Below are 25,087 nucleotides of genomic sequence, written 5' to 3' on the forward strand. Positions count from 1 at the left end.
TACGCGGGCCTCTCACTGTTGTGGCCTCTCCCGTTGCGGAGCACAGGCTCCAGACGTGCAGGCTCAGCGGCCATGGCTCACGGGCCCAGCCGCTCCGCGGCACGTGGGATCCTCCCGGACCGCGACACGAACCCTCGTCCCCTGCATCAGCAGGCGGACCCTCAACCACTGCGCCACCAGGGAAGCCCCAAAATATATCTTTAAAATTCTTTAAGTTTAGGGTGAAAATCTGAGATGCCAACTTAAAAATGGGTCTAAGGGAACATGGTTTTTACGGGTTTTTTTTGAGAAGTATGATAGCCAAACGTTTGAAGACCTTTGTTATATTTTATTGCTATTAATTGTTCACACAAGGGGAGGGCACTGTCTTCTTGCTCTTCTTCCTGTGAAGTGCAGGATTTAATTGGTTGGTATTTTGCATATGCCTTACCTTTTGCTAATTAAACTTTAACTGAAAAACATGAATATCTTTCATGTGCCAGACTCAGTGCCGGGTATATCAGAAGAGACTCCAGGTCGTGCCTTCATGGTGTTCATAGTTCAGCCTCTACTCTTTGGGTTAGAGACTGAATCTTGATAGGAACTACAGCGTTCAGGTAAAAATGTGTGGCAGTTGAGTTAGGAACCGCAGGGATTCAACTAGGGATACAACCGTAATACTGTAAGTATGGTACTTGCAGAAGAAGAATGGTAGCATTCTTGGTTCTTGTAGGTACTGTGGCTTCTCCAAAGACTATCAGGTTAATATCCTTATTTGTCAAAATTAAATATGCCTGAAAGACTGCTGAAATTGGGCCAAGGGGACTGCGTTTCCTTGTTTGATTGGGTTTTTATAAAGAGCATTGCTGTTCCACTGAGTCTTTGTGACAAAATAGCGTTAAAATTACTCTTTCAATGAAATAAGGACACCATATTACTGACCAGGGTTCTGGGCAGTAAACTCTTAGAGTGGTGGCTTCATTTTCTTTATTATCAGGAATTTCTTCAGTTATGAATCAGAAGATTCATTTCATAAGTATTTTAGGAATAGCCAGAACTAAGAGTAGAACAGATTAACTCAACCTGATAGGATAGTGTTCTAGACACTTTTCATTTCTTCAGTGTTGAACTATGCTAATTTATTAGTGTAATTAAATGTAATTTGAGGGGTGTGAGACTCAAAATTCGTATGTACTGAATTCAACATTTTGCATAATTTCTCTTAATTCATTTTTGAAGGGCATAGAGTTCTGTCTTACATTATAAAGAAGTTGTTTAAGTAAATGCGCTCAACTTTATTTTGCTTTTCCCCCTAGGTGAAAAGAAATGGATTATCTCAGACAGTTAGCCAGGAAGAAAGAAAGAGACAAGAGGTATGTTTTCCACCAAGCAGATGCTTTAGGGTTCCAAGGGGTGCCTGTTATGTTCAGCATTTTCCTTTGACGTTGTATCCATTTTTTTTTTTTTTTTTTGCGGTACACGGGCCTCTAACTATTGTGGCCTCTCCCATTGCGAAGCACAGGCTCCGGACGCGCAGGCTCAGCGGCCATGGCTCGCGGGCCCAGCTGCTCTGCAGCATGTGGGATCCTCCCGGACCGGGGCACGAACCCGTGTCCCCTGCATCGGCAGGCGGACTCTCAACCACTGCGCCACCAGGGAAGCCCCATTTTTTTTTTTTTTCTTACAAAAGGAGTATGTGATCATTGTCAAATAAAACTACACATAAGCCCCCATAAAAGAAAATTTAAAATATACCAATGTCATTTTAACTTAACAAAGCACCTAGTCTGCGCGTATTTACACTGGAAGAAATATGTTGAAAAATGAAACAGACATTACTTAGATCCTGGAACTGAAAAAGGATGTTAGTGGAAAAACTGGTGAAATCTGAATAAAGTGTGAATATTTGTCTGCAGACAAAATGTAATGTACCCTGGATAGGGAAGGCCAGGTGAAGGAAATATAGGAACTCCGAACCGTCTTTGCAAGATTTCTATAAATCTAAAATTATACCAAAATAAAAGTTTACCTATTAAAATGTAAAACAGATAATAAGAGGGTTTCATAACTTGAAGTTTAATAAATGCAGTTTAAGAAAATTGCTCACTGTAATAATATTGCGAACTTGTCAAAGTACTTTCCTTCTGTTTTATGCATATGAGTATGGAGATACAGAAGCGTAGGCATATACATGCATGTAAATCAATTCCACAGAGGACATGAGATACCTTTTTCTTATTTCATTGGCCTGAAATAACACAAAAATATAAGGATGCATTGTAGTGCCATTTTTTTAACTTTAAAAGAAAAATAGTATATAACATTGGTGTATACGTCTCTGAGAATTAAAAATGTATTACATTTATAATTTTTTTCTTATTTTTATTTATAAAGAAGCTAAGACTTTCACTGAAATTGAAGTCCTACATTCTCTTCCTCTGTCTCATTCCCTTCCTCTCCTCCCCAGAGGCAACTATAATTATGAATTGATGTGTATCCATCCAGTCATGTATTAGGTATATCTATGTACATATACTTGTGTGTATCTGTTAAGATGTAGATAAATGGTATGATTCTGAACCTGTTTTGGTTGGTTGCTTTTTACATTCAACACTGTTTCTGAGATTTATCCATGTTAATGCATGTTAATCTAGATCATTTACTCAAACTACTGTATAGTATTCCATTCTCTAAATACTACTTAAAAAAAAAAATCTGTTCTCCTAGTGAGGGACAACAGGCAGTACTTTTTTTCTTTACGGTTAACATTGTGGCATAAACAATATTTCTCTCTGTTTGTGGACAAATTCAAGAGCTTCTCCAGGGTCCTAGTCCCATTTGAATATTTCTTTTCTTTTAAACCTATTCTGTTTCCCTTATATTTTGAAAATATTTATTTAGATTTGTGATTTAGAAAAGTAATGACTGGGAATTCCCTGGCAGTCCAGTGGTTAGGACTCTGTGCTTTCACTGGCGAGGGCCCAGGTTCAATCCCTGGTAATGACAGCAAATCTAACTATGGTTTCTTTCTATTCCTATACAGATATTTTAACAGGTCTAATGTGATTTGCTTTTAAGTAGTTGATGACCCAATTGCATGTTTTAAGTTATTACATTAAACTTATTATGTTAAACTACCACTTAGTCATCTTTTCCTGTGATCTACTCTGTATAGTTTATCATATCTTTTTGTTTGAATCTTCACATTTTGGATTTGATTACAAAAGTCTCTACTTTTGAAAATATTTTTTACTCATTCCAAGGCACTATATCCATCAACAACCTGAAATCCATTATTTTTGGTCAGGATGGGTGAATTTTCTTTAGTTTGCATTACATTTCCTGATGATAATTGTATTGATTGAATAGAATCACACGAGATACAGGTTGAATGAGACTCTTAATGTTCTTACTCTTTACTCATTAGATGATTATATCACTTAAGTCCCTGGAGCGCAACTGAGGTTAGACCAGTATGACTCCTCTAAAAGCTTGTGGATGCTAAAAAGAGAGGTGAACCCCGAGACTAGCACCACTAACCTGACTTAAAGAACTATGGCTCACCTACCGGCAGCGGGGCGTCCACCTGCCTGTGCCTGACTGCTCCCACCCGGCCTCAGCTGGAGCACAGGGTCTCACGGGGAGAATTTTCTGTGCCCTTTGGGCCAAGCACTGAGGGGAAGAACCCTGGAGGTCAAGGGGGTTGATGGCAGTGTTACTAGGGAAGGTCTCCGGGAAGGATGGGAACCTCAAGCCTGCAAGGATGTTCACTATCCCTCCCTGAGGAGGAATTCACCCTGCCTGGCCATTCTTGGAGAATCTGATTTTGTTAAGGTGCTAGATGAATTCCTTACACAGGGTGCTGGTGTCCCTCCACGTATATGGGTTGGCTTTTGATAATTAATGAACGCTTATCAGGTAAACCACTGTGTGCCTGACACCAAGAGTTTCTGCCGAGGGTCCTTCGCTCCTTCTTGAGACACTGATGGGAGCAGAGAGGGTGGCTTGTTGGACGGAATTACTTTCAATTGTATGAGTTTATATAAAAGAATTCCTGTGGCTGATAAGAACCTTTTGAGGGTAGGTCCAATCATGCTCTTTAATGCACCCAGAATATTTGTTCTTATTAACCACAAATTAGTTGGATTAAAACATAGGGAGAGAAAGGAGGACCCACAAGGGAGGGAAGAAATGTATTTGTGAGAAATTTTCTCTGAATCCCAAGTGAGGTCCATAAATCTTCACTGTCCCAGAGCAGCATGCTTTGAAATCAGGGCTGGAGGAGATGACCCCAAAGGTTAATTAAGGTCACACTGAGATTTTAGGACATGCCTTAGCTTCCTCCCAGAGATTCTGCCCCCTGGCAAAGTGTGACCTCAGGATGCAATCTCAAGTCATCCAAATACTTTCATTTTTTCCTATTTACACTCTAGGCAGTGACTCTATTTCTCAAAATTTGGGTGTATGTGCCTTATATAAAGACAGTAGTTTGGTAATGTAGTTTTTAATACTTATCTTTTTGTATTTTTTTAGATATTATGTTATTCTTATAGCAGAATTGTGAGAGCTATAGGTTTAATTCTTTAATTGAAGGAATGAATAACACACTTCTTCTTCCTTCTATCAGGCTATCTTTGAAGTTATATCCTCTGAACATTCATATTTACTCAGCTTGGAGATCTTGATACGAATGTTTAAAAATTCTAAAGCACTGAGTGATACGATGACCAAAACAGAGAGTCACCATCTTTTCTCCAATATTACAGATGTCTGTGAGGCAAGCAAAAAGTAAGTTCACTTTCGTTTGCCTTTGGTCATGCCAAGACATTACTTATTAACAAACAGCTGCGTTATCTCAAAAGGAAGACATTTCGAGGTGTGAAGTCTCTCATTTGTTCAATTGACTTTTATCTTTATTCCTTGAAATAAATTTCAAGATGTGTTTCAAGGTGTTGATGTATAGACAGATGCTAAGTGTGTAATTAATTGTCACAGAAGACAGTTATATCTAAGGTCTCTATATTCCTTCTCTTTTTCCCTATTTTTCCTTTTTCCCTTTTATTTTTCCTTTTTAATTATGCCAATAATATAACAACATTAGTTGGAAGGAAACAAGGTAACTCGCTATCAAACCATTCAAATGCAGAAATTATTTCTGTTTACATTTTCATAATAGTCTTGTCCTTGTTAAGATATGTATATATATTTTTAAAATGCAGTCATAGTGACCATAACGATGTTTACAGATTTTCCCTATTTCACTTTCCATAAGCACTATTAGAAGAGTTTCCATTATTATTCTTTTTTTTTTGTGGTACGCGGGCCTCTCACTGTTGTGGCCTCTCCCGTTGCGGAGCACAGGCTCCGGACACGCAGGCTCAGCGGCTATGGCTCACGGGCCCAGCCGCTCCGCGGCATGTGGGATCTTCCCGGACTGGGGCATGAACCCGTGTCCCCTGCATCGGCAGGCGGGCTCTCAACCACTGTGCCACCAGGGAAGCCCTCCATTATTATTCTTAATGAGTGCAGGAAGCTCAGTTTGTACACCAGTGGTGAGCTCTTCTGTCCTTCCGAGGGAACTACACAGCCTGTACTGGAGCCATGTGCCAGCAGTGTTGCTGTGCCACCGGAAGCCCTCCATTATTATTCTTAATGAGTGCAGGAAGCTCAGTTTGTACACCAGTGGTGAGCTCTTCTGTCCTTCCGAGGGAACTACACAGCCTGTACTGGAGCCATGTGCCAGCAGTGTTGAGCCACCCGAAGTTGCTATTTTGGTAGATCAAAATGGATTGAATATTGGCAGTTTTGTATGGTTGGGTCACAGGTAGGTTTACTGTACAACTCATAGCTTAAGCTTCAAGGCTCCTCATTTGCAAGGGCACCTTTTAAATATTTGCTTTTGTGCCTAATTTTTTTCTTAGAGGGCCTCCAAATTGTACAGGCTTCAGGGCCCACAAAAACAGGATCTGTCCCTGGGGTGAGTACCCCTCATGAATCTGGACATTGTTCATTTGTCACTTTAGGGAAAATCCAAGTAGGCAGTGATGGTAACACGTTTGTATCCCTGGCTCCATCGCTGTGTGCAGGTAGATTTTCCTTTTGAACTGCAAGATTGAACATCTGTGCTGAACAGGTTAGCGTGTGAGTTGGAGCCACTGCAGAGATGCAATTTGTGGTCAGATCAGCGAGCTCTCCCAATATTTTATGGCAGTGACATAACTTCAGAAGCCAGATTCTGCCACAAGAAAAGATCTTGACAATCTTATTACTGGCATGGATACTTAAAAATATGTGTCCAGAGAACCTGCTGGGCCTTAGAGAACAGGGGCCTGTGGTGTGCAGGTGGTGACACACACTGCAGCTTGGAAGTCCTTTTTCAGAAGCTGGGTCATTGCTTGTGTTCAGCCTATTGGTTTTCTTTTTGGTACCAGTCTTGCCCATTTTGGTAAGAGAAATGAAAAATCTCCTTTCTCCCGTTAGTGAAGGGGGCAGAGCAAGAGCCTTAGATGGTGTGTCCCTGTTCAACAGGTATTCAGATTTCAAAATGAGTCTCTTTCATTTTAACTTGTACTTTGGTTTAACTACGAAAATAAATCTCCATGTTAGATATATCGCTATAAAGAATTATTTCTGTTTTGATAACCATAAAATGTAAGTTATGATTTTAATTAGAATATGTTTCCTGAAAACCATGGTGGCATGTTTTTCACTCCTCTCTGGAATTGTTCTTTGAATCGTGTGGCCATCAGTCCACTTCTCATAGCCTATAAATGACTCTAGAGAAAGCTGTTAGTCAATTCTGATTGTTGAGTAGCAGCAGTTCTTGAACAGAGTATATTTTGGGTCCTAAGAGTCTCTGGGCCTCGGCAGCACTGCTCGTGTACCAGGCATGCTTCAGAAGGAGCCTGGGCCCCAGCAATCACATCTTGTCTTGGTAGTTGGTTAACCTTGAGAAGGTTGCTAAACCTCTCCAACTCATTTCTTATATATAAAATAGGGATAAAAACCATAATTGGTTAACCCTGAAATAAGTCATTTTATTTAAATTATAGATGAAAATTTTATTATTTTAATTTCACTCATTTACAAAATTTAAATCTATTATGATTTTATTTAAATGTTTTCATTTCTGTAGTAACTTAAAATAAGAGACTATTCGGGACATTTTTGTCTATTTTTCACTTTTAAAACAAAACTCAAACTTCTCAGCCTGCATTAAATGATAAAGAAAGAAATATCTTTATCCTTTACATTTTTTGTTTTGTTTTTATTTGAAATGCAGTGTTTTAATTTGGAGAGATGCCTATATAATATTTGATCTCTGTTATATTTCAACTAAGAATGATCAGCTTCTGCATGGTAATCCTGTGTCTGTATCGTAATAACTTACATTATAAAAGTTTATTTAAGCTTGAAATACTCATTTCAGATACAGCCTTTTTAAAATTCAAAGTTCTCAGAAGATTTACAAAACCTATTTCATTATGTAAAGCCTGCTTGTTGAATTTCCAGCATTTGGGCTCCAAGAGTGACTGACTCTCAAGTGGTAATGCCTTCATGTGCTACCCATGAAAGAGTTTCCAGTCTTGAGAAATCATAAAATTTTCATTTTTTTCTTGAATAAACAAACGATCAGTGTCTGAATTAAGTACTGATTAAGTGGGGCATTGTTAAGTGTGGCATAATCAAGACTCTTTTCATTGCTTTACTTTTACCTGATGAAAAATTGTAGCTGTAGGTGGCGGGATATTCAGTGGAGGCTGAGGTCACAACATGCTCAGCATTTGACTTAACAATGTGATGTCTGGTCCTCTTTACAGTGGCTCAGGTTCTTCACTGTTTTCCAGTAAATGTCACCAAGAAGCCCTTATGTATAGGAGGAAGCTATATGAAAACAAACAGGCAGGGACAAAATCATTCTGATTCTGGGTGTGTGCATTTATCAGTGGATGTTCCTACTGAATTCTTTCCTGCTTTATAAAGAATTGTTCATTTCAGTCGACACTTGTGGAGCCTTCTATTCTTCCAGATGCCTGGATTCTAGAGCATTTCAGCTGGTGGCATCTGCCCTGTGGCTCTTGGTCCTCAGGGGCCAGTGGCGGCCAGTGGAACATCCCCAGTGTGTGTGCAGAGGCATCCTAGGGCAGGGCACTTACCCAAAATGGGCAGGTTTGGGTCATGCCGGAGGTTATGGGCCTAGGGCCCCTGGTGAGAATCACAGATGAGGATGAGAGAAGATGGTAATGGCCTTTGTGTGCCTGCTGAGGAGTTTTTACTGTTTACTGAAAGCTGGGTGGACACAATGGGCAATTAAGTAGGGGACTGACCTGGTGGTCTGGGAGATGACAGTAGAATGGTGTTTGCATAAGAGAGGAGGTGAAGATGGTGAAAGGTTTGGGGCCATTGCAGTAACACAGCCAGAGATGATGGGAATCCTATAGGAGTCCTAAGAGGAAGGACTTGAAGGATATTTAGAACCTGCAATCCTGAGGACTTGGCAAGAGAGAGGGAGGAGTTTTGTTTATCTCCCAGCTTCTGCCTGGTTGACTGTGGATGGTGGTTGTATTAGCCAGGGTATAAGAGAAACGGGTTGGGGCTTAATGAGGGAGATAAGGAATTCAATTTGGGGCAAGTTTGAAATGACTGTGGAGCATGAGGGGAAGGTGTCTAGTTGAAAGGAGAAAAAGATTAGAATTCCAGAAACATCTTGACTTGAATGTAGATTTGAACCCACATTCTTGGCACAGTGGGTTTAAGTGAGATACTAGAGCTTGTAGTGATGGTTTTTAAGTGGTGGTGGTGGTACTGGTGGTGGTTGTGTTTGCCTCCTGGGGGCATTTGGAATGTGTTTTCGGTTGCCCCAGTGACCTGGGGACTCTATTGGCATTAGTAGGTGGGGGCCAGAGGTGCCAGACGTCCTACAAGTGGTAGAACTGCCCTAGACAAGCATGAATTGTCCTACCCAAATGCCCGTTGTGTCCTTGAGATGCACGGATCGAGCAAAAAGTAAAAGAAAACCAAGGTCAGAATTTTGGCACAGAAACATTTAAGGAGCCTGCATCCGGGGCGTGGGGGACAAAATTGAAGCAAATAGGGTAAGAATTACTGCCAGGACCTTTCTCAGGCCCCTTGGCTGTGGAGGGTTTGCCTCTGTCTTTAATGCCTTCCTGTCACCCCCTGTGTCAGTGCCATGGGCAAGGCAGCTATTTGCTTTGTAATCTTCTTTAAAGGCATATGCGGAGAGGCAGCTGGAACCCTACTGGTTCTGTATTTGACCCCTCCTACAAAGAGTGCGGCCCTTTTCTTTTTCTTGGGATGATTAGAACTAAATCCTCCCAAGTTCAGGCAGTCCCAGTATGCCTTTGGTCAGTGCCAGGGCAGGGCCTTTGACCTCCCAGCTCTGGACCTACTTCCTTCTACCTTTGACTGCTTTAACTTCCCTCTGACTCAAATGCATGAAATCTCCCTGGATTCATGGTCTCTCTGTCTTTTAAGGCCCAAAGATGTCCTAAAAACCTAATCATCCCATGAAAAAAAGGGAGTATTAGATATCTTTTGTTTAGAAATGAATAGGCTTAATTCATAAATAAACACCACACATTCTATATGCTTTGCCTATTTGCATATATCCTTTGATTATTTTTTTTGTTCTGCTTTTACGTATCTGTGTTCATTTAGAATAATTTATAGATAGTTGCCATATTAATAGAAAAAGACCTACAAGTATGATTAATTTACATGAATTAGCAACAGAATATGATCTTATTCAGTAATTCCACTTGTTTTTAAATTTAAGATCTATTGATGGTAAAAGACTGACACTATGGAAAGGAGACTGCCTTTTGTATAAGACTGAATATTAATCCCACTGCTGTGTTTAGAAACATTAAGGTCTAAGTAAGGTCTTTTGTATTAAAATGTTTTCTGCAAAATGAAAACTAGATGAACCTCTGTTTTTATGTTTTATAAAATGATGTGTTTTTAATCTTTTTTTTTTACATCTTTATTGGAGTATAATTGCTTTACAATAGTTTCTGCTTTATAGCAAAGTGAATCAGTTATACATATACATATGTTCCCATATCTCTTCCCTCTTGCGTCTCCCTCCCTCCCACCCTCCCTATCCCACCCCTCCAGGCGGTCACAAAGCACGGAGCTGATCTCCCTGTGCTAGGCAGCTGCTTCCCACTAGCTATCTACCTTACGTTTGGTAGTGTATATATATATGTCCATGCCTCTCTCTAGCTTTGTCACAGCTTACCCTTCCCACTCCCCATATCCTCAAGTCCATTCTCTAGTAGGTCTGTGTCTTTATTCCTGTCTTACCCCTAGGTTCTTCATGACATTTTTTTTCTTAACTTCCATATATATGTGTTAGCATACGTTATTTGTCTTTCTCTTTCTGACTTACTTCACTCTGTATGACAGACTCTAGGTCTATCCACCTCATTACAAATAGCTCAATTTCGTTTCTTTTTATGGCTGAGTAATATTCCATTGTATATATGTGCCACATCTTCTTTATCCATTCATCCAATGATGGACACTTAGGTTGTTTCCATCTCCGGGCTATTGTATATACAGCTGCAATGAACATTTTGGTACATGACTCTTTTTTTTTTTTTTTGCGGTACACGGGCCTCCCACCGCTGCGGCCTCTCCCGTTGCGGAGCACAGGCTCCGGACACACAGGCACAGAGGCCATAGCTCACAGGCCCAGCGGCTCCGCGGCATGTGGGATCCTCCCGGACCGGGGCACGAACCCGTGTCCCCTGCATCAGCAGGCGGACCCTCAACCACTGCGCCACCAGGGAAGCCTGATGACTCTTTTTGAATTATGGTTTTCTCACGTTATATGCCCAGTAGTGGGATTGCTGGGTCTTATGGTAGTTCTATTTGTAGTTTTTTAAGGAACCTCCATACTGTTCTCCATAGCGGCTGTACCAGTTCACATTCCCACCAGCTGTGCAAGAGTGTTCCCTTTTCTCCACACCCTCTCCAGAATTTATTGTTTCTAGATTTTTTGATGATGGCCATTCTGACTGGTGTGAGATGATATCTCATTGTAGTTTTGATTTGCATTTCTCTAATGATTAATGATGTTGAGCATTCTTTCATGTGTTTGTTGGCAGTCTGTATATCTTCTTTGGAGAAATGTCTATTTAGGTCTTCTGCCCATTTTTGGATTGGGTTGTTTATTTTTTTGTTATTGAGCTGCATGAGCTGCCTGTAAATTTTAGAGATTAATCCTTTGTCAGTTGATTCATTTGCAAATATTTTCTCCCATTCTGAGGGCTGTCTTTTGGTCTTGTTTATGGTTTCCTTTGCTGTGCAAAAGCTTTGAAGTTTCATTAGGTCCCATTTGTTTATTTTTGTTTTTATCTCCATTACTCTAGGAGATGGGTCAAGAAGGATCTTGCTGTGATTTATGTCATAGAGTGTTCTGCCTATGTTTTCCTCTAAGAGTTTGATAGTTTCTGGCCTTACATTTAGGTCTTTAATCCATTTTGAGCTTATTTTTGTGTATGGTGTTAGGGAGTGATCTAATCTCATACTTTTACATGTACCTGTCCAATTTTCCCAGCACCACTTATTGAAGAGGCTGTCCTTTCTCCACTGTATATTCCTGCCACCTTTATCAAAGATAAGGTGACCATATGTGCATGGGTTTATCTCTGGGCTTTCTATCCTATTCCATTGATCTATCTTTCTGTTTTTGTGCCAGTACCATACTGTCTTGATTACTGTAGCTTTGTAGTATAGTCTGAAGTCAGGCAGCCTGATTCCTCCAGCTCCATTTTTTGTTCTCAAGATTGCTTTGGCTATTCGGGGTCTTTTGTGTTTCCATACAAATTGTGAAATTTTTTGTTCTAGTTCTGTGAAAAATGCCAGTGGTAGTTTGATAGGGATTGCATTGAATCTATAGATTGCTTTGGGAAGTAGAGTCATTTTCAACAATGTTGCTCTTCTAATCCAAGAACATGGTATATCTCTCCATCTATTTGTATCATCTTTAATTTCTTTCATCAGTGTCTTATAATTTTCTGCGTACAGGTCTTTTGTCTCCTTAGGTGGGTTTACTCCTAGATATTTTATTCTTTTTGTTGCACTGGTAAATGGGAGTGTTTTCTTGATTTCACTTTCAGATTTTTCATCATTAGTGTATAGGAATGCCAGAGATTTCTGTGCATTAATTTTGTATCCTGCAACTTTACCAAATTCATTGATTAGCTCTAGTAGTTTTCTGGTAGCATCTTTAGGATTCTCTATGTAGAGTATCATGTCATCTGCAAACAGTGACAGCTTTACCTCTTCTTTTCTGATTTGGATTCCCTTTATTTCCTTTTCTTCTCTGATTGCTGTGGCCAAAACTTCCAAAACTATGTTGAATAAGAGTGGTGAGAGTGGGCAACCTTGTCTTGTTCCTGATCTTAGTGGAAATGGTTTCAGTTTTTCACCTTTGAGGACGATGTTGGCTGTGGGCTTGTCATATATGGCCTTTATTATGTTGAGGAAAGTTGCCTCTATGCCTGCTTTCTGCAGGGTTTTTATCATAAGTGGGTGTTGAAATTTGTCAAAAGCTTTCTCTGCATCTGTTGAGATGATCATATGATTTTTTCTCCTTCAGTTTGTTATATGGTGTATCACGTTGATTGATTTGCATACATTGAAGAATCCTTGCATTCCTGGAATAAACCCCACTTGATCATGGTGTATGATCCTTTTAATGTGCTGTTGGATTCTGTTTGCTAGTATTTTGTTGAGGATTTTTGCATCTATGTTCATCAGTGATATTGGCCTGTAGTTTTCTTTCTTTGTGACATCCTTGTCTGGTTTTGGTATCAAGGTGATGGTGGCCTCGTAGAATGAGTTTGGGAGTGTTACTCCTTCTGCTATATTTTGGAAGAGTTTGAGAAGGATAGGTGTTAACTCTTCTCTAAATGTTTGATAGAATTCGCCTGTGAAGCCATCTGGTCCTGGGCTTTTGTTTGTTGGAAGATTTTTTTTTTTTTTTTTTTTGCGATATGTGGGCCTCTCACTGTCGTGGCCTTTCCCGTTGCCGGATGCGCAAGCTCAGCGCCCATGGCTCATGGGCCCAGCCGCTCCGCGGCATGTGGGATCCTCCCGGACCGGGGCACGAACCCGTATCCCCTGCATCGGCAGGCGGACTCTCAACCACTGCGCCACCAGGGAGGCCCTGTTGGAAGATTTTTAATCACAGTTTCAATGTCAGTGCTTGTGATTTGTCTGTTCATATTTTCTATTTCTTCGTGATTCAGTCTTGGCAGCTTGTGCATTTCTAAGAATTTGTCCATTTCTTCCAGATTGTCCATTTTATTGGCATAGAGTTGCTTGTAGTAATCCCTCATGATTTTTTGTATTTCTGCAGTGTCAGTTGTTACTTCTCCTTTTTCATTTCTGATTCTATTGATTTGAGTCTTCTCCCTTATTTTCTTGATGAGTCTGGCTAATGGTTTATCAATTTTGTTTATCTTCTCAAAGAACCAGCTTTTAGTTTTATTGATCTTTGCTATTGTTTCCTTCATTTCTTTTTCATTTATTTCTGATCTGATTTTTATGATTTCTTTCCTTCTGCTAACTCTGGGGTTTTTTTGTTCTTCTTTCTCTAATTGCTTGAGGTGCAAGGTTAGGTTGTTTATTCGAGATGTTTCCTGCTTCTTAAGGTGGGCTTGTATTGCTATAAACTTCCCTCTTAGAACTGCTTTTGCTGCATCCCATAGGTTTTGGGTCGTTGTATCTCCATTGTCATTTGTTTCTAGGTATTTTTTAATTTCCTCTTTGATTTCTTCAGTGATCACTTCGTTATTAAGTAGTGTATTGTTTAGCCTCCATGTGTTTGTATTTTTTACAGCTCTTTTCCTATAATTGATATCTAGTCTCATGGCGTTGTGGTCGGAAAAGATACTTGATACAATTTCAATTTTCTTAAATTTACCAAGGCTTGATTTGTGACCCAAGATATGATCTATCCTGGAGAATGTTCCATGAGCACTTGAGAAAAATGTGTATTCTGTTGTTTTTGGATGGAGTGTCCTATAAATATCAATTAAGTCCATCCTGTTTAATGTATCATTTAAAGCTTGTGTTTCCTTATTTATTTTCATCTTGGATGATCTGTCCATTGGTGAAAGTGGGGTGTTGAAGTCCCCTACTATGAATGTGTTACTGTCGATTTCCCCTTTTATGGCTGTTAGTATTTGCCTTATGTATTGAGGTGCTCCTATGTTGGGTGCATAAATATTTACAATTGTTATATCTTCTTCTTGGATCGATCCCTTGATCATTATGTAGTGTCCTTCTTTGTCTCTTCTGATAGTCCTTATTTTAAAGTCTATTTTGTCTGATATGAGAATTGCTACTCCAGCCCTTTCTTTTGTTTCCATTTGCATGGAATATCTTTTTCCATCCCCTTACTTTCAGTCTGTATGTGTCTCTAGGTCTGAAGTGGGTCTCTTGTAGACAGCATATATATGGGTCTTGTTTTTGTATCCATTCAGCCAATCTGTGTCTTTTGGTGGGAGCACTTAGTCCATTTACATTTAAGGTAATTATCAATCTGTATGTTCCTGTTCCCATTTTCTTAATTGTTTTGGTTCGTTATTGTAGGTCTTTTCCTTCTCTGTGTTTGTTTCCTAGAGAAGTTCCTTTAGCATTTGTTGTAAAGCTGGTTTGGTGGTGCTGAACTGTCTCAGCTTTTGCTTGTCTGTAAAGGTTTTAATTTCTCTGTCAAATATGAATGAGATCCTTGCTGGGTAGAGTAATCTTGGTTGTGGGTTTTTCTCCTTCATCACCTTAAGTATGTCCTGCCAGTCCCTTCTGGCTTGCAGAGTTTCTGCTGAAAGATCAGCTGGTAACCTTATGGGGATTCCCTTGTGGGTTATTTGTTGTTTTTCCCTTGCTGCCTTTAATATGTTTTCTTTTTTATTTAATTTTTGACAGTTTGATTAATATGTGTCTTCGCGTATTTCTCCTTGGATTTATCCTGTATGGGACTCTCTGTGCTTTCTGGACTTGATTAACTATTTCCTTTCCCATATTAGGGAAGTTTTGAACTGTAATCTCTTCAAATATTTTCTCAGTCCCTTTTTCTCTTCTTCTTCTGGGACACCTATAATTCGAATATTGGTGCGTTTAATGTTGTCCCAGAGGACTCTGAGACTGTCCTCAGTTCTTTTTATTCTTTTTTCTTTATTCTGCTCTGCAGTAGTTATTTCCACTATTTTATCTTCCAGGTCACTTATCCGTTCTTCTGCCTCATTTATTCTGCTATTGATCCCATCTAGAGTATTTTTAATTTCATTTATTGTGTTGTTCTTCGTTGCTTGTTTCATCTTTAGTTCTTCTAGGTCCTTGTTAAATGTTTCTTGCATTTTGTCTTTTCTATTTCCAAGATTTTGGATCATCTTCTCTATCATTATTCTGAATTCTTTTTCAGGTAGACTGCCTATTTCCTCTTCATTTGTTAGGTCTGGTGGGTTTTTATCTTGCTCCTTCATCTGCTGTGTGTTTTTCTGTCTTCTCATTTGCTTATCTTACTGTGTTTGGGGTCTCCTTTTTGCAGGCTGCAGGTTCGTAGTTCCTGTTGTTTTTGGTTTCTGTCCCCAGTGGCTAAGGTTGGTTCAGTGGGTTGTGTAGGCTTCCTGGTGGAGAGGACTAGTGCCTGTGTTCTGGTGGATGAGGCTGGATCTTGTCTTTCTGGTGGGCAAGTCCACATCTGTTGGTGTGTTTTGGGGTGTCTGTGGACTTATTATGATATTAGGCAGCCTCTCTGCTAATGGGTGGGGTTGTGTTCCTGTCTTGCTAGTTGTTTGGCATAGGGTGTCCAGCACTGTAGGTTGCTGGTCGTTGAGTGAAGCTGGCTGCTGGTGTTGAGATGGAGATCTTTGGGAGATTTTCGCTGTTTGATATTATGTGGAGTTGGGAGGTCTCTTGTGGACCAGTGTTCTGCAGTTGGCTCTCCCACCTCAGAGGCACAGCCCTGACTCCTGGCTACAGCACCAAGAGCCTTTCATCCACACGGCTCAGAATAAAAGGGAGAGAAAGTAGAAAGAAAGAATTAGTAGATGTAGGAAAGAAAGCAAGCAAGCAAGCAAGCAAGCAAGCAAGCAAGCAAGAAAGAAAGAAAATAAAGAAAGAAAGAAAGGAAAGAAAGAAAAGAAAGGAAAGAAAGAAAAGGGTGGGAAGGAGCGAGGGAGGGAAGGAGGAAGGAAGGAAGGAGGGAAGGAAGGAAAGAAAGAAAGAAGATAAAATAAAGCAAGGTAAAATAAAATAAAGTTATTAAAATTAAAAATAATTATTAAGAAAAAAATTTAAAAAAAAACAGATGGATAGAACCCTAGGACAGATGGTGGAAGGAAAGCTATACAGACAAAATCTCACACAGAAGCATAAACATACACACTCACAAAAAGAGGAAAAGGAGAAAAAAATCATAAATCTTGCTCTCAAAGTCCACCGCTTCTATTTGGGATGATTCGTTGTCTATTCATGTATTCCACAGGCGCAGGGAACATCAAGTTGATTGTGGAGCTGTAATCCGCTGCTTCTGAGGCTGCTGGGAGAGATTTCCCTTTCTCTTCTTTGTTCTCACAGCTCCCAGGGGCTTAGCTTTGGATTTGGGTCCGCCTCTCTGTGTAGGTCGCCAGAGGGCGTCTGTTCTTCGCTCAGACAGGATGGGGTTAAATGAGCAGCTGCTTCGGGGACTCTGGCTCATTCAGGCCGGGGGCGGGGAGGGAGGGGCACGGGGTGCAGGGCGAGCCTGTGGCGGCAGAGGCCGGCGTGACGTTGTACCAGCCTGAGGCGCGCCGTGCGTTCTCCTGGGGAAGTTGTCCCTGGATCCCAGGGCCCTGGCAGTGGGAGGCTGCACAGGGTCCCCAGAAGGGGGGGTGTGGATAGTGATCTGTGCTCGCACACAGGCTTCTTGGTGGCGGCAGCAATAGCCTTAGCGTCTCATGCCCGTCTCTGCGGTCTGCGCTTTTAGCCGCGGCTCGCACCCATCTCTGGAGCTCCTTTAAGCAGCGCTCTTAATCCCCTCTCCTCGCGCACCAGAAAACAAAGAGGCAAGAAAAAGTCTCTTGCCTCTTCGGCAGCGCCAGAGTTTTCCCTGACTCCCTTCCGGCTAGACGTGGCGCACTAACGCCCTGCAGGCTGTGTTCCTGCCGCCAACCCCAGTCTTCTCTCGGCGCTCCGAACGAAGCCCGAGCCTCAGCTCCCAGCCCCGCCTGCCCCGGCAGGGGAGCAGACAAGCCTCTTGGGCTGGTGAGTGCTGTTTAGCACCGATCCTTTGTGCGGGAGTCTTTCCGCTTTGCCCTCCGCACCCCTGTTGCTGTGCTCTCCTCCGCGGCTCCAAAGCTATCCCCCTCCGCCACCCGCTGTCTCCGCCCGCGAAGGGGCTTCCTAGTGTGTGGAAACCTTTCCTCCTTCACGGCTCCCTCCCACTGGTGTAGGTCCCGTCCCTATTCTTTCGTCTCTGTTTTTTTTTTTTTCTTTTGCCCTACCCAGGTAGTGGGGAGTTTCTTGCCTTTGGGAGGTCTGAGGTCTTCTGCCAGCATTCAGTAGGTGTTCTGTAGGATTTGTTCCACGTTTAGATGTATTTCTGGTGTATCTGTGGGGAGGAAGGTGATCTCTGCCTCTTACTCTTCCGCCATCTTCCCGGAAGCCTCTATGATAGTTTATTTATGAAGCTTTAAACTGCTAGTGTTGGAGGGTATCCTGCAGAGGTGGGAGGTGGCTGTGGTTCACCGCGGGGACAAGGACACTGGCAGCAGAAGTTCTCTGTTTTTAATCTTATTTCTGAGTTTTCATTCTAAATATCTAGATTATGCTAACAATACTTCATTTGCATTTTTTCAATAATGGAATATACTGTTATTTGTGACCTCTAAAAATATGCTGCTAAAGAACTTTGGAAGATGCTTGTTTTTCTTGTTTCCATTACAAAGTTAAAATATTGGTATTTCTTTGGGAAGTAATTTAAAGCTAAAACTATGCTGTCTTCAGTTTCTGCAGAGCAAAATAAAAATATCCATCAATGTGCTTTTGTGTCCTGAGGAACTGAATTTGTTCCCAACATATAATGAGCAGCGAATGCCAAATTCTCCAGTTTCTGCTTTGTGTGGAGGAGTAAATTACAGTAATAGTAAACAGATAAAATGAGACTTACCCAGAACTTGCTTCTCCAGAAGATTCTTTTCCCTAATTTAATCAGATTATATTAAAATTGGAATATCATGGAACACTGGGTACTGTTAATGCATGTTTTAATATTATTTTATAAAATGACTTCATATTATGAAAAATGACATTTTACTCAAATAATGGCACAACGTGTCTGCATTATAAAGTGTTTTCTCTATTTGGTAATTAAAATTCTCAACTTTAATGTATTGACAGCAAACTTTCAGAAGTTTTGTAATATTAATATTAGCATTTCGTCTTGCCTGACTTGTTTGTAAAGCTAAATTTTAAAAGAAAAACATATTAAATTTAACTAGGCCAGAGAGTATGGAATTCCTTATGTTGTAGAACCTGTTTAATTTTTTTCCCTGAAGTAATGGCTGTTGCCATTGTTTCTCATTAGCAAATGTTCTTTGCTTTCGCAATATCCAGTGTAAGTTTACCAAGTTTATTTGGTACCAACTTTACAAAATTTATTTGGTAACTAAAGCAATTGCCCTATTTCACTTAATGTAACAGAGAAACTTTATTCTTTCTAAAACCAAACTTCTTTAGCTGACGTTTGAAAGACAGTGACATTCAGAAGCTACTCTTATGACATTCTTTTACTTTTTCTCTATACTGAGATGAATAAACAAAGAAGTTCATTTGATATTCACCTCAAGAACACTACAATAATGTGGGTATTTTAGTCTACCTTGTTCAGCTTTTACCAATAACTGGTGTCTGAAGTAATAAAGAAATAAGTTATTAAAATATCATTTCAAGTAGAGACTTAAAGAAAAGACAACAAATGTTTTAGTAACAGATGCAGTCCTTTTAGTTAAGACTGAAGGAAAGCAGTGGGGGCATCTGAAATCTTTGTAAAAGTTAGTGCGAGACAGATGACTGGGTAGACACATGCCCTAATATTCATTCCTTTCTGAAATCCCATTAAAAATGATGGGAGAGTCAATGCACAAAGGCACAAAAAGCTTTAAAAAATTAAACAAAAACAAGAAAAGAGACATCAGGAGCAATATTTTGAAACCTGAGAAACATGAGTACTCTCTAAATATTTCAGGAAGTCTGAGAAAGTTTAACTCTAAATAGTTGGTAGTGAGGAAAGCCAAGAAGGAACCAGATTTAAACCCCAGAACCTCTGGAAGGTGCAGGAATTGATGAAGTTGGGGTAAAGGTGTGACTAAAAACATGAGTTTTTTGAAAGCCGGTCTGAGAAATAGGCAGAGCCCAGACCCTCTCTTCAGCACCGCACAGCTGGAGGATACCCTGCTTCACCCCAGCAGCAGGGCTAAATAGATGAACTCTGGACCAGGAGATCCAGCCCCAAGTGAGGAAGGGACCAACGTACAGCAAACAAGGATATAATGACAGTTGACACCTGAAGGCTTCTGCCCCAGTCTCCTCTTGGAACATTGGTAACCAGGCGTATGTGTAACCTTCACCCTATTTTTGTCAAATGGTGACTGGCATTCGTTCAAGTTAAATAACGTTTTATAATTTTCAACACTGGTATTTGTATTTGAATATGTTATTATTATTAATATTAAGTTTTGTAGGAGTACAGCACAAATATATAAAACCTCAAATTTTAATAAATATATCCATTTCAGTAACATGTTAGGCAAGTACTTATTAACCCTAAATCTTAAGTGTCTGCCTCTGTCTAATGGGGATGATAGTATATCTAACCCCCTAGGCTTGGTATAGAATTAAATGAGATAATACAGGTAGAGGGCTTAGCACAGCACTTGGTAAGCTCTCAAATTGCAGTGGTTTTGTTGATATCGTTACTGTCATTTTGATAATCTAAATCTGGTATTCTGAAATATCTCTGGATTTTGTATTTATTGACTTTGGTGTGTATGTCCTCTAGATTAGCCTCGGCTGGCATTGGTCTAGGACTAGGTTAGAGAACAGGTCTTGTTTTATAAAGACCCTCGCGCGTTGGTTTGCGTGAGTTTGTATTTAAAGATGACTGTGGCAAGTTTTATGATACTGTAGCGATCGTCTTTATTTTGACTTTGAATGAAGTAAAAAATAAACGGGCTCTTCCCTAATCATAAAGTGTGTTTGTCATGAATTAGTTTAGGACTAAAACCTGTGTTGTTTGCTTCCTCCCAGCCTGGTGTTTGCTTGTGAGTGGTAGATTCCTTGGCCCAGGACTTCAAAACAGGCCCTGACATGCTCCAGCTGCCAACTGGGCCATTCTCCTGGTTATTTTTTTGCAGACATTTGGGCCATTACATGCTTTTTTGCCTTTTTGCATTGCTTTTGCAGGCTCCAAGAGTCTGTGGATTTTGAGTTGTCCCATGGAGATTTAAACTTGGGTAATGATCCTGGTTGGGACAGACGAAAGTGTTACCAAGCTTAGTCATGAACTGTTATCAATCTTAAACTAGAGTAGAACTTTGTGGAAAAAGAAACAAGGGCTGGGGTTTAGTTGTGGTATTTCATCTGCACTGCATTTGCAGCTGTGGATTTTGAACCGTTACATGGATTTTTGACTCTGCCAGTTGTAAGTTAAACAAGCGCAGGACCACACAGTTTTTCTGGCTGATGGGAAAGACTTTAATGTAAACTTTGTGATTTAGCCAAGTTAAATCTAGCACTTGATTTAAGAACAAGGAAGATGGTTGATGAATTAAATTTCAAAAGCAAGCTCTTTCAAGCTTTCTGATTGCTTGTTTATTGTGGGATGTTGTCTCTAATTGCTATGCATTAATCTTTAGCCTCTGGACATCAATTCTGTGTTTTTCCAACACTTTTCATATTTCATCTGATTTAATCCTTTAGAGCATCCTGCAGTGTACCATCATTTCCCTTTTGCAGGTGAGGAGACTGAGACCCCAATTAATTATATGAATTTGTTTAAGATCATTTGCTTAAATGGAATTGAAACTAGTGAGGTTTTTTTTTTTTTTTATTTGCGGTATTTTTCTTTGCGCTATTCTTTTTCACTGCTGCGGCCTCTCCCGCCGCGGAGCACAGGCTCTGGACGTACAGGCTCAGCGGCCATGGCCCACGGGCCCAGCCGCTCTGCGGCATGTGGGATCTTCCCAGACCGGGGCACGAACCCGCGTCTCCTGCATCGGCAGGCGGACTCTCAACCACTGTGCCACCAGGGAAGCCCTACTAGTGAGTTTTTTGATTCTTCACAATTCATTCCCCTAGACCATGTTTGCAAAAATACACAAATTTTAAGTACAGTTAAGATTTCAGTCTAAAGAACTAAATTTCAGTTTAGGCTTCTGTTAAGGATTACTCATCTGGAAAAGAATTAGGATTTGCTCTTTTTGATGTACATCACCCATGAAGCTAGTCATGGAGAGTGATTAGACTCTTCTCTCATATTTGAAAGTCTTTGACCCGTTAGAATGTGGAGACCTTAAAAGCAAAGAGCAGCTAGTTTTCTGACACAGCTCCGTGGCATGTCATAGACATCATTGTCTCGTCATTTCCCTGTGGACATGGTTCCCTAAGTGAAGGATATTTTCCAGTTTCTTTATCATAAGCAGTCTCTGAATGTGTCTCCATGGTTGAAGTATTGCAATATTCTCTAGAAATAAGCCAATTGATTATGAAAGTGCCGTATGTAGTTCCTATCTCATCAGATGCCCTAATGTTCAACGCTATAGTAAAATTAAAAAGACATCCACGTTGCTTATAGTAAACTCCTTAAGCTACTTTTACAGTGATTTGAGGAAGAAAAGAAAATGCATGTTTGGGAAGTGCTGACTGAATTCACATTATAATCTTCTGCGTCTTTGAAAAATCTAATGTTTCCAAAATAAACTTTCATAGAAAGTGAGTTTGCAAGTCTCTCTTAGGACTTAAATGAAAGAATTCTTTATCCCTTAGTTGGTAATGTAAATACTGAGAAACCTTATGGCAAAATGTTTTATTTTTGAAAATGTCAACTTTGTGTTAAAAGCTGTGAAAATATGATTTTATTAAAAAATTCTCAAATCACTTTCCATATGCTAAGAAGACAGGTGAATACAGTTTTAAATATTAATTCAGTGTATTATTACCATACTCTGAGTCTAACTTTTTAAGAATGTGGAGTAAATCATACAAGTCTTGTGATTTTAGATTTTACAAGTATATTTATAGAAAAATATCTTGAGGAAAATGTGTGTCATGAGTGGTATTTGTTAAAGAATTTACCCGATACTTTATCTATACAGTGTTTTCTTTGGATTTCAAACAGGTTTCAGGAAATGATTTGAACTTGGAAAAAAGTTTGGTGGAAAGGTTCCATAGAAATGTCAAGATTGGCTAAGATTGACCTCGTCACTTGTGGGGGGGATTCAAACAAAAGTCCCTTTGTAGCAAGAAAACTGTCTCTGTATCGGGAGTTCATTGGAATTTCTTTTCTAGCAGAGAAGTGATATGAGCAACCAGAACAGGGCACAATAGTAGTGTTTGTGTTTATCTGCTGAAGTTGTCCCGCCGTTGTAACTCCTACTTCTTCTCTTCCATCGTGTATGTATTTGATGTCCGACACTTAGTTATATACATACTTAAGGTATGCACTTGTGTATATACGTAGATATCTTTGAAAAATCTGCCAGGAATAAGATGTTTTCCAGGACATCTTTGATAGCCGTTCTCAACAAGTTGAAATTTTACTTGAGTCTGTCCTGTTGAAAAGAGATCAGAAATGATTAAACCATGAAATCATTCTCTTGGATTTCACTAAGTAACGTTAAGTTAAAAATCTTCAGGAGGAAAGTTTTTTAAACACCTATATACCAAAATAGAGTTACAGATGTAGAAAATAAACTGTTTACTGGGGAATAAGTGGGGGGAGGGATAAATTGGGAGATTGGGATAGACATATACACACTTTTAAATATAAAATAGATAACTAATGAGGACCTACTGTAAAACACAGGGAACTATACTCAATACTCTGTAATGGCCTATAATGGGAAAAGAATTTTAAAAAGAGTGGATATTTGTATTTGTATAACAGACTGACTTTGTTGTACACCTGAAACTAACATAACATTGTAAATCAACTATACCCCAATAAAAATTTTTAAAAATCTATATGATTTAGCTATCTTATCTTTAATTTTTGAAACATCTGATAGAGTCATTTGAGAATTCATGTTTTGTGGGTTTTAAAACACATTAAATATGGGCTGAGTTTGGCTTACCTTGTTTGTGTTTATGCTGTCCCTGGGGGTCACATGTATTGAAATGCCTTCTGTTCTGAACCTTCGGTTATCCCTTTATCCCTTTTTCTTTTTTAGTCTTCCTGGCCAATATCCAGTTTACTTCCACAAAATAGCTTTTGTGATCAGAATGTAATTTTATTAATTTAGAATATCAGAATTTTACCAATTTATTAATAAATTTAAAGATGAGAGTATCATTTTATTAATATTTCTGAGAGGTATACTAAGTGATTTTCTGCTTTTTGCTCCCTTTCCAATTTAGGGAGGAGGAAAAATATAATTCTTTAGACTCCAAACACTTCTCCCCTGCATACTGTTGAATAAAATGTACTCTTCTGGACTCTCTGAAGACCCTGTATTTGGAAACTTAGACGTTCAAATTGGAGAAACTTTGGCTTGCCTTTGACTATTTTACTGCAGAATTTCTTGGCATGAACTTATCGCCAACTTTGAACACTAGTTTTTATTGATGACATTTCTCTTTCCTGAGACCAGAGCAAGGGATCCTCCTAATCTCATCCTTAGGAAGATCACTTCATTCCTTTGCATATCAGTTGCTAAGTGAGCACCCTAATGGTGATCAGAATAACTAAAGAATCTAAAACCAAGGCTCAGAGGTCCTTGCCTACTGTGAGTTTGTTATCACCAGCTCACACTGAAGAATTACTTATTCTGACCAGTGATTTTTCTACACAGTATAGTCTCTCTACAGCATATGAACTCAGGCAAGTTGGTCTCACGGAGGGTGGACTTTGCAAATGCCACCTTAGGCTCAGAAATCTGACTTCCATCAGAGCCTGGATATGGTTAAAGCCTTTTGGGGATGGTATGAAAAAATGCATCTGTACACGTTGCCAGTCTTTCTTTTTTTTTTTTTTTAAATGCCGGGAAGGTTGGCTGGAGGAAGTAAAGATGTGAAGAACCCTCTAATAGGAGGATAATGTATGAAAACAGTTTTCTGAAGGTGAACATCCAAACTATGAAAAACAGATGGGGCAGGGCTGTCTTCTTCCTCTGGGAACTGTTGAACACCGTATTGGAGGAAATGGGGAATGGCATTTTGATAATCTTAGTGGCTGTGTTTCTCTTAACAAGCCTAGAATTGAGTGGTAGGCAGAGCTTGACATAGGGAGTGCTTGACTTGTCTAGAGCCGCTTTGGTCCATTTGAAATACCTGTTTTTCCCTTGTAAGGTCTGTATGTCCTTGTCAAGGGCTGGCTCACTGTTGATTCCTGCGGAGGAGGCCGCTCCACTTTAATCCAAGAGGCAGTGGGTGAGACACCCCACCCACCACTGCCCCAAATAATACATAACCTGGTGAAGAATTCAACTTCTGCCAAAGTATATGCAGTGAAAAGTCCCCTAGTACATCTGGTTTGTGATGTAGCTTCCAGAGATGTCCTTTGCATATATAAGTATGATTTTTAAACTACAATTATATCCATTTTTTCTCTTCCTATACTCCCCAAAATACGCCAGGGTGTCCTCAATCTAGCTTCTTCTATTTAGGCACTTTAAATGAGTGGTTCCACATGAGTTGTGGAATTTATTTTCTTGGGGAAACAGTCGTTATTCTGAATATGAGATTTTTTATTGAGCATTACATCTTTGTTCTTTAATAAAATATTTTAGGGTGAGTTTTTCAGTGTAATTTGTAGGAGACCTACTGTGTACCAGGCAGTGTGCTAGGCACTGAAAATACAACAGTGAAGATGACAGGC

General features: G+C 39.9%; 1 protein-coding gene across 1 annotated transcript in view; it reads left to right on the plus strand.

Moving 5' to 3' along the window:
• The window catches only part of ARHGEF26 (Rho guanine nucleotide exchange factor 26), a 159,682-nt gene that overhangs the window by 35,022 nt on the left and 99,573 nt on the right, over nt 1–25,087 (plus strand). The window contains exons 4-5 of the mRNA XM_007471986.1: nt 1,296–1,352; nt 4,607–4,767. Of these exons, the coding sequence (XP_007472048.1) occupies nt 1,296–1,352; nt 4,607–4,767 (218 nt within the window). The remainder of the gene's footprint in view (nt 1–1,295; nt 1,353–4,606; nt 4,768–25,087) is intronic.

Source organism: Lipotes vexillifer, unplaced genomic scaffold (genome assembly GCF_000442215.2).
Source record: "Lipotes vexillifer unplaced genomic scaffold, Lipotes_vexillifer_v1.1 scaffold46, whole genome shotgun sequence".
NCBI lineage: Eukaryota > Metazoa > Chordata > Mammalia > Artiodactyla > Lipotidae > Lipotes > Lipotes vexillifer.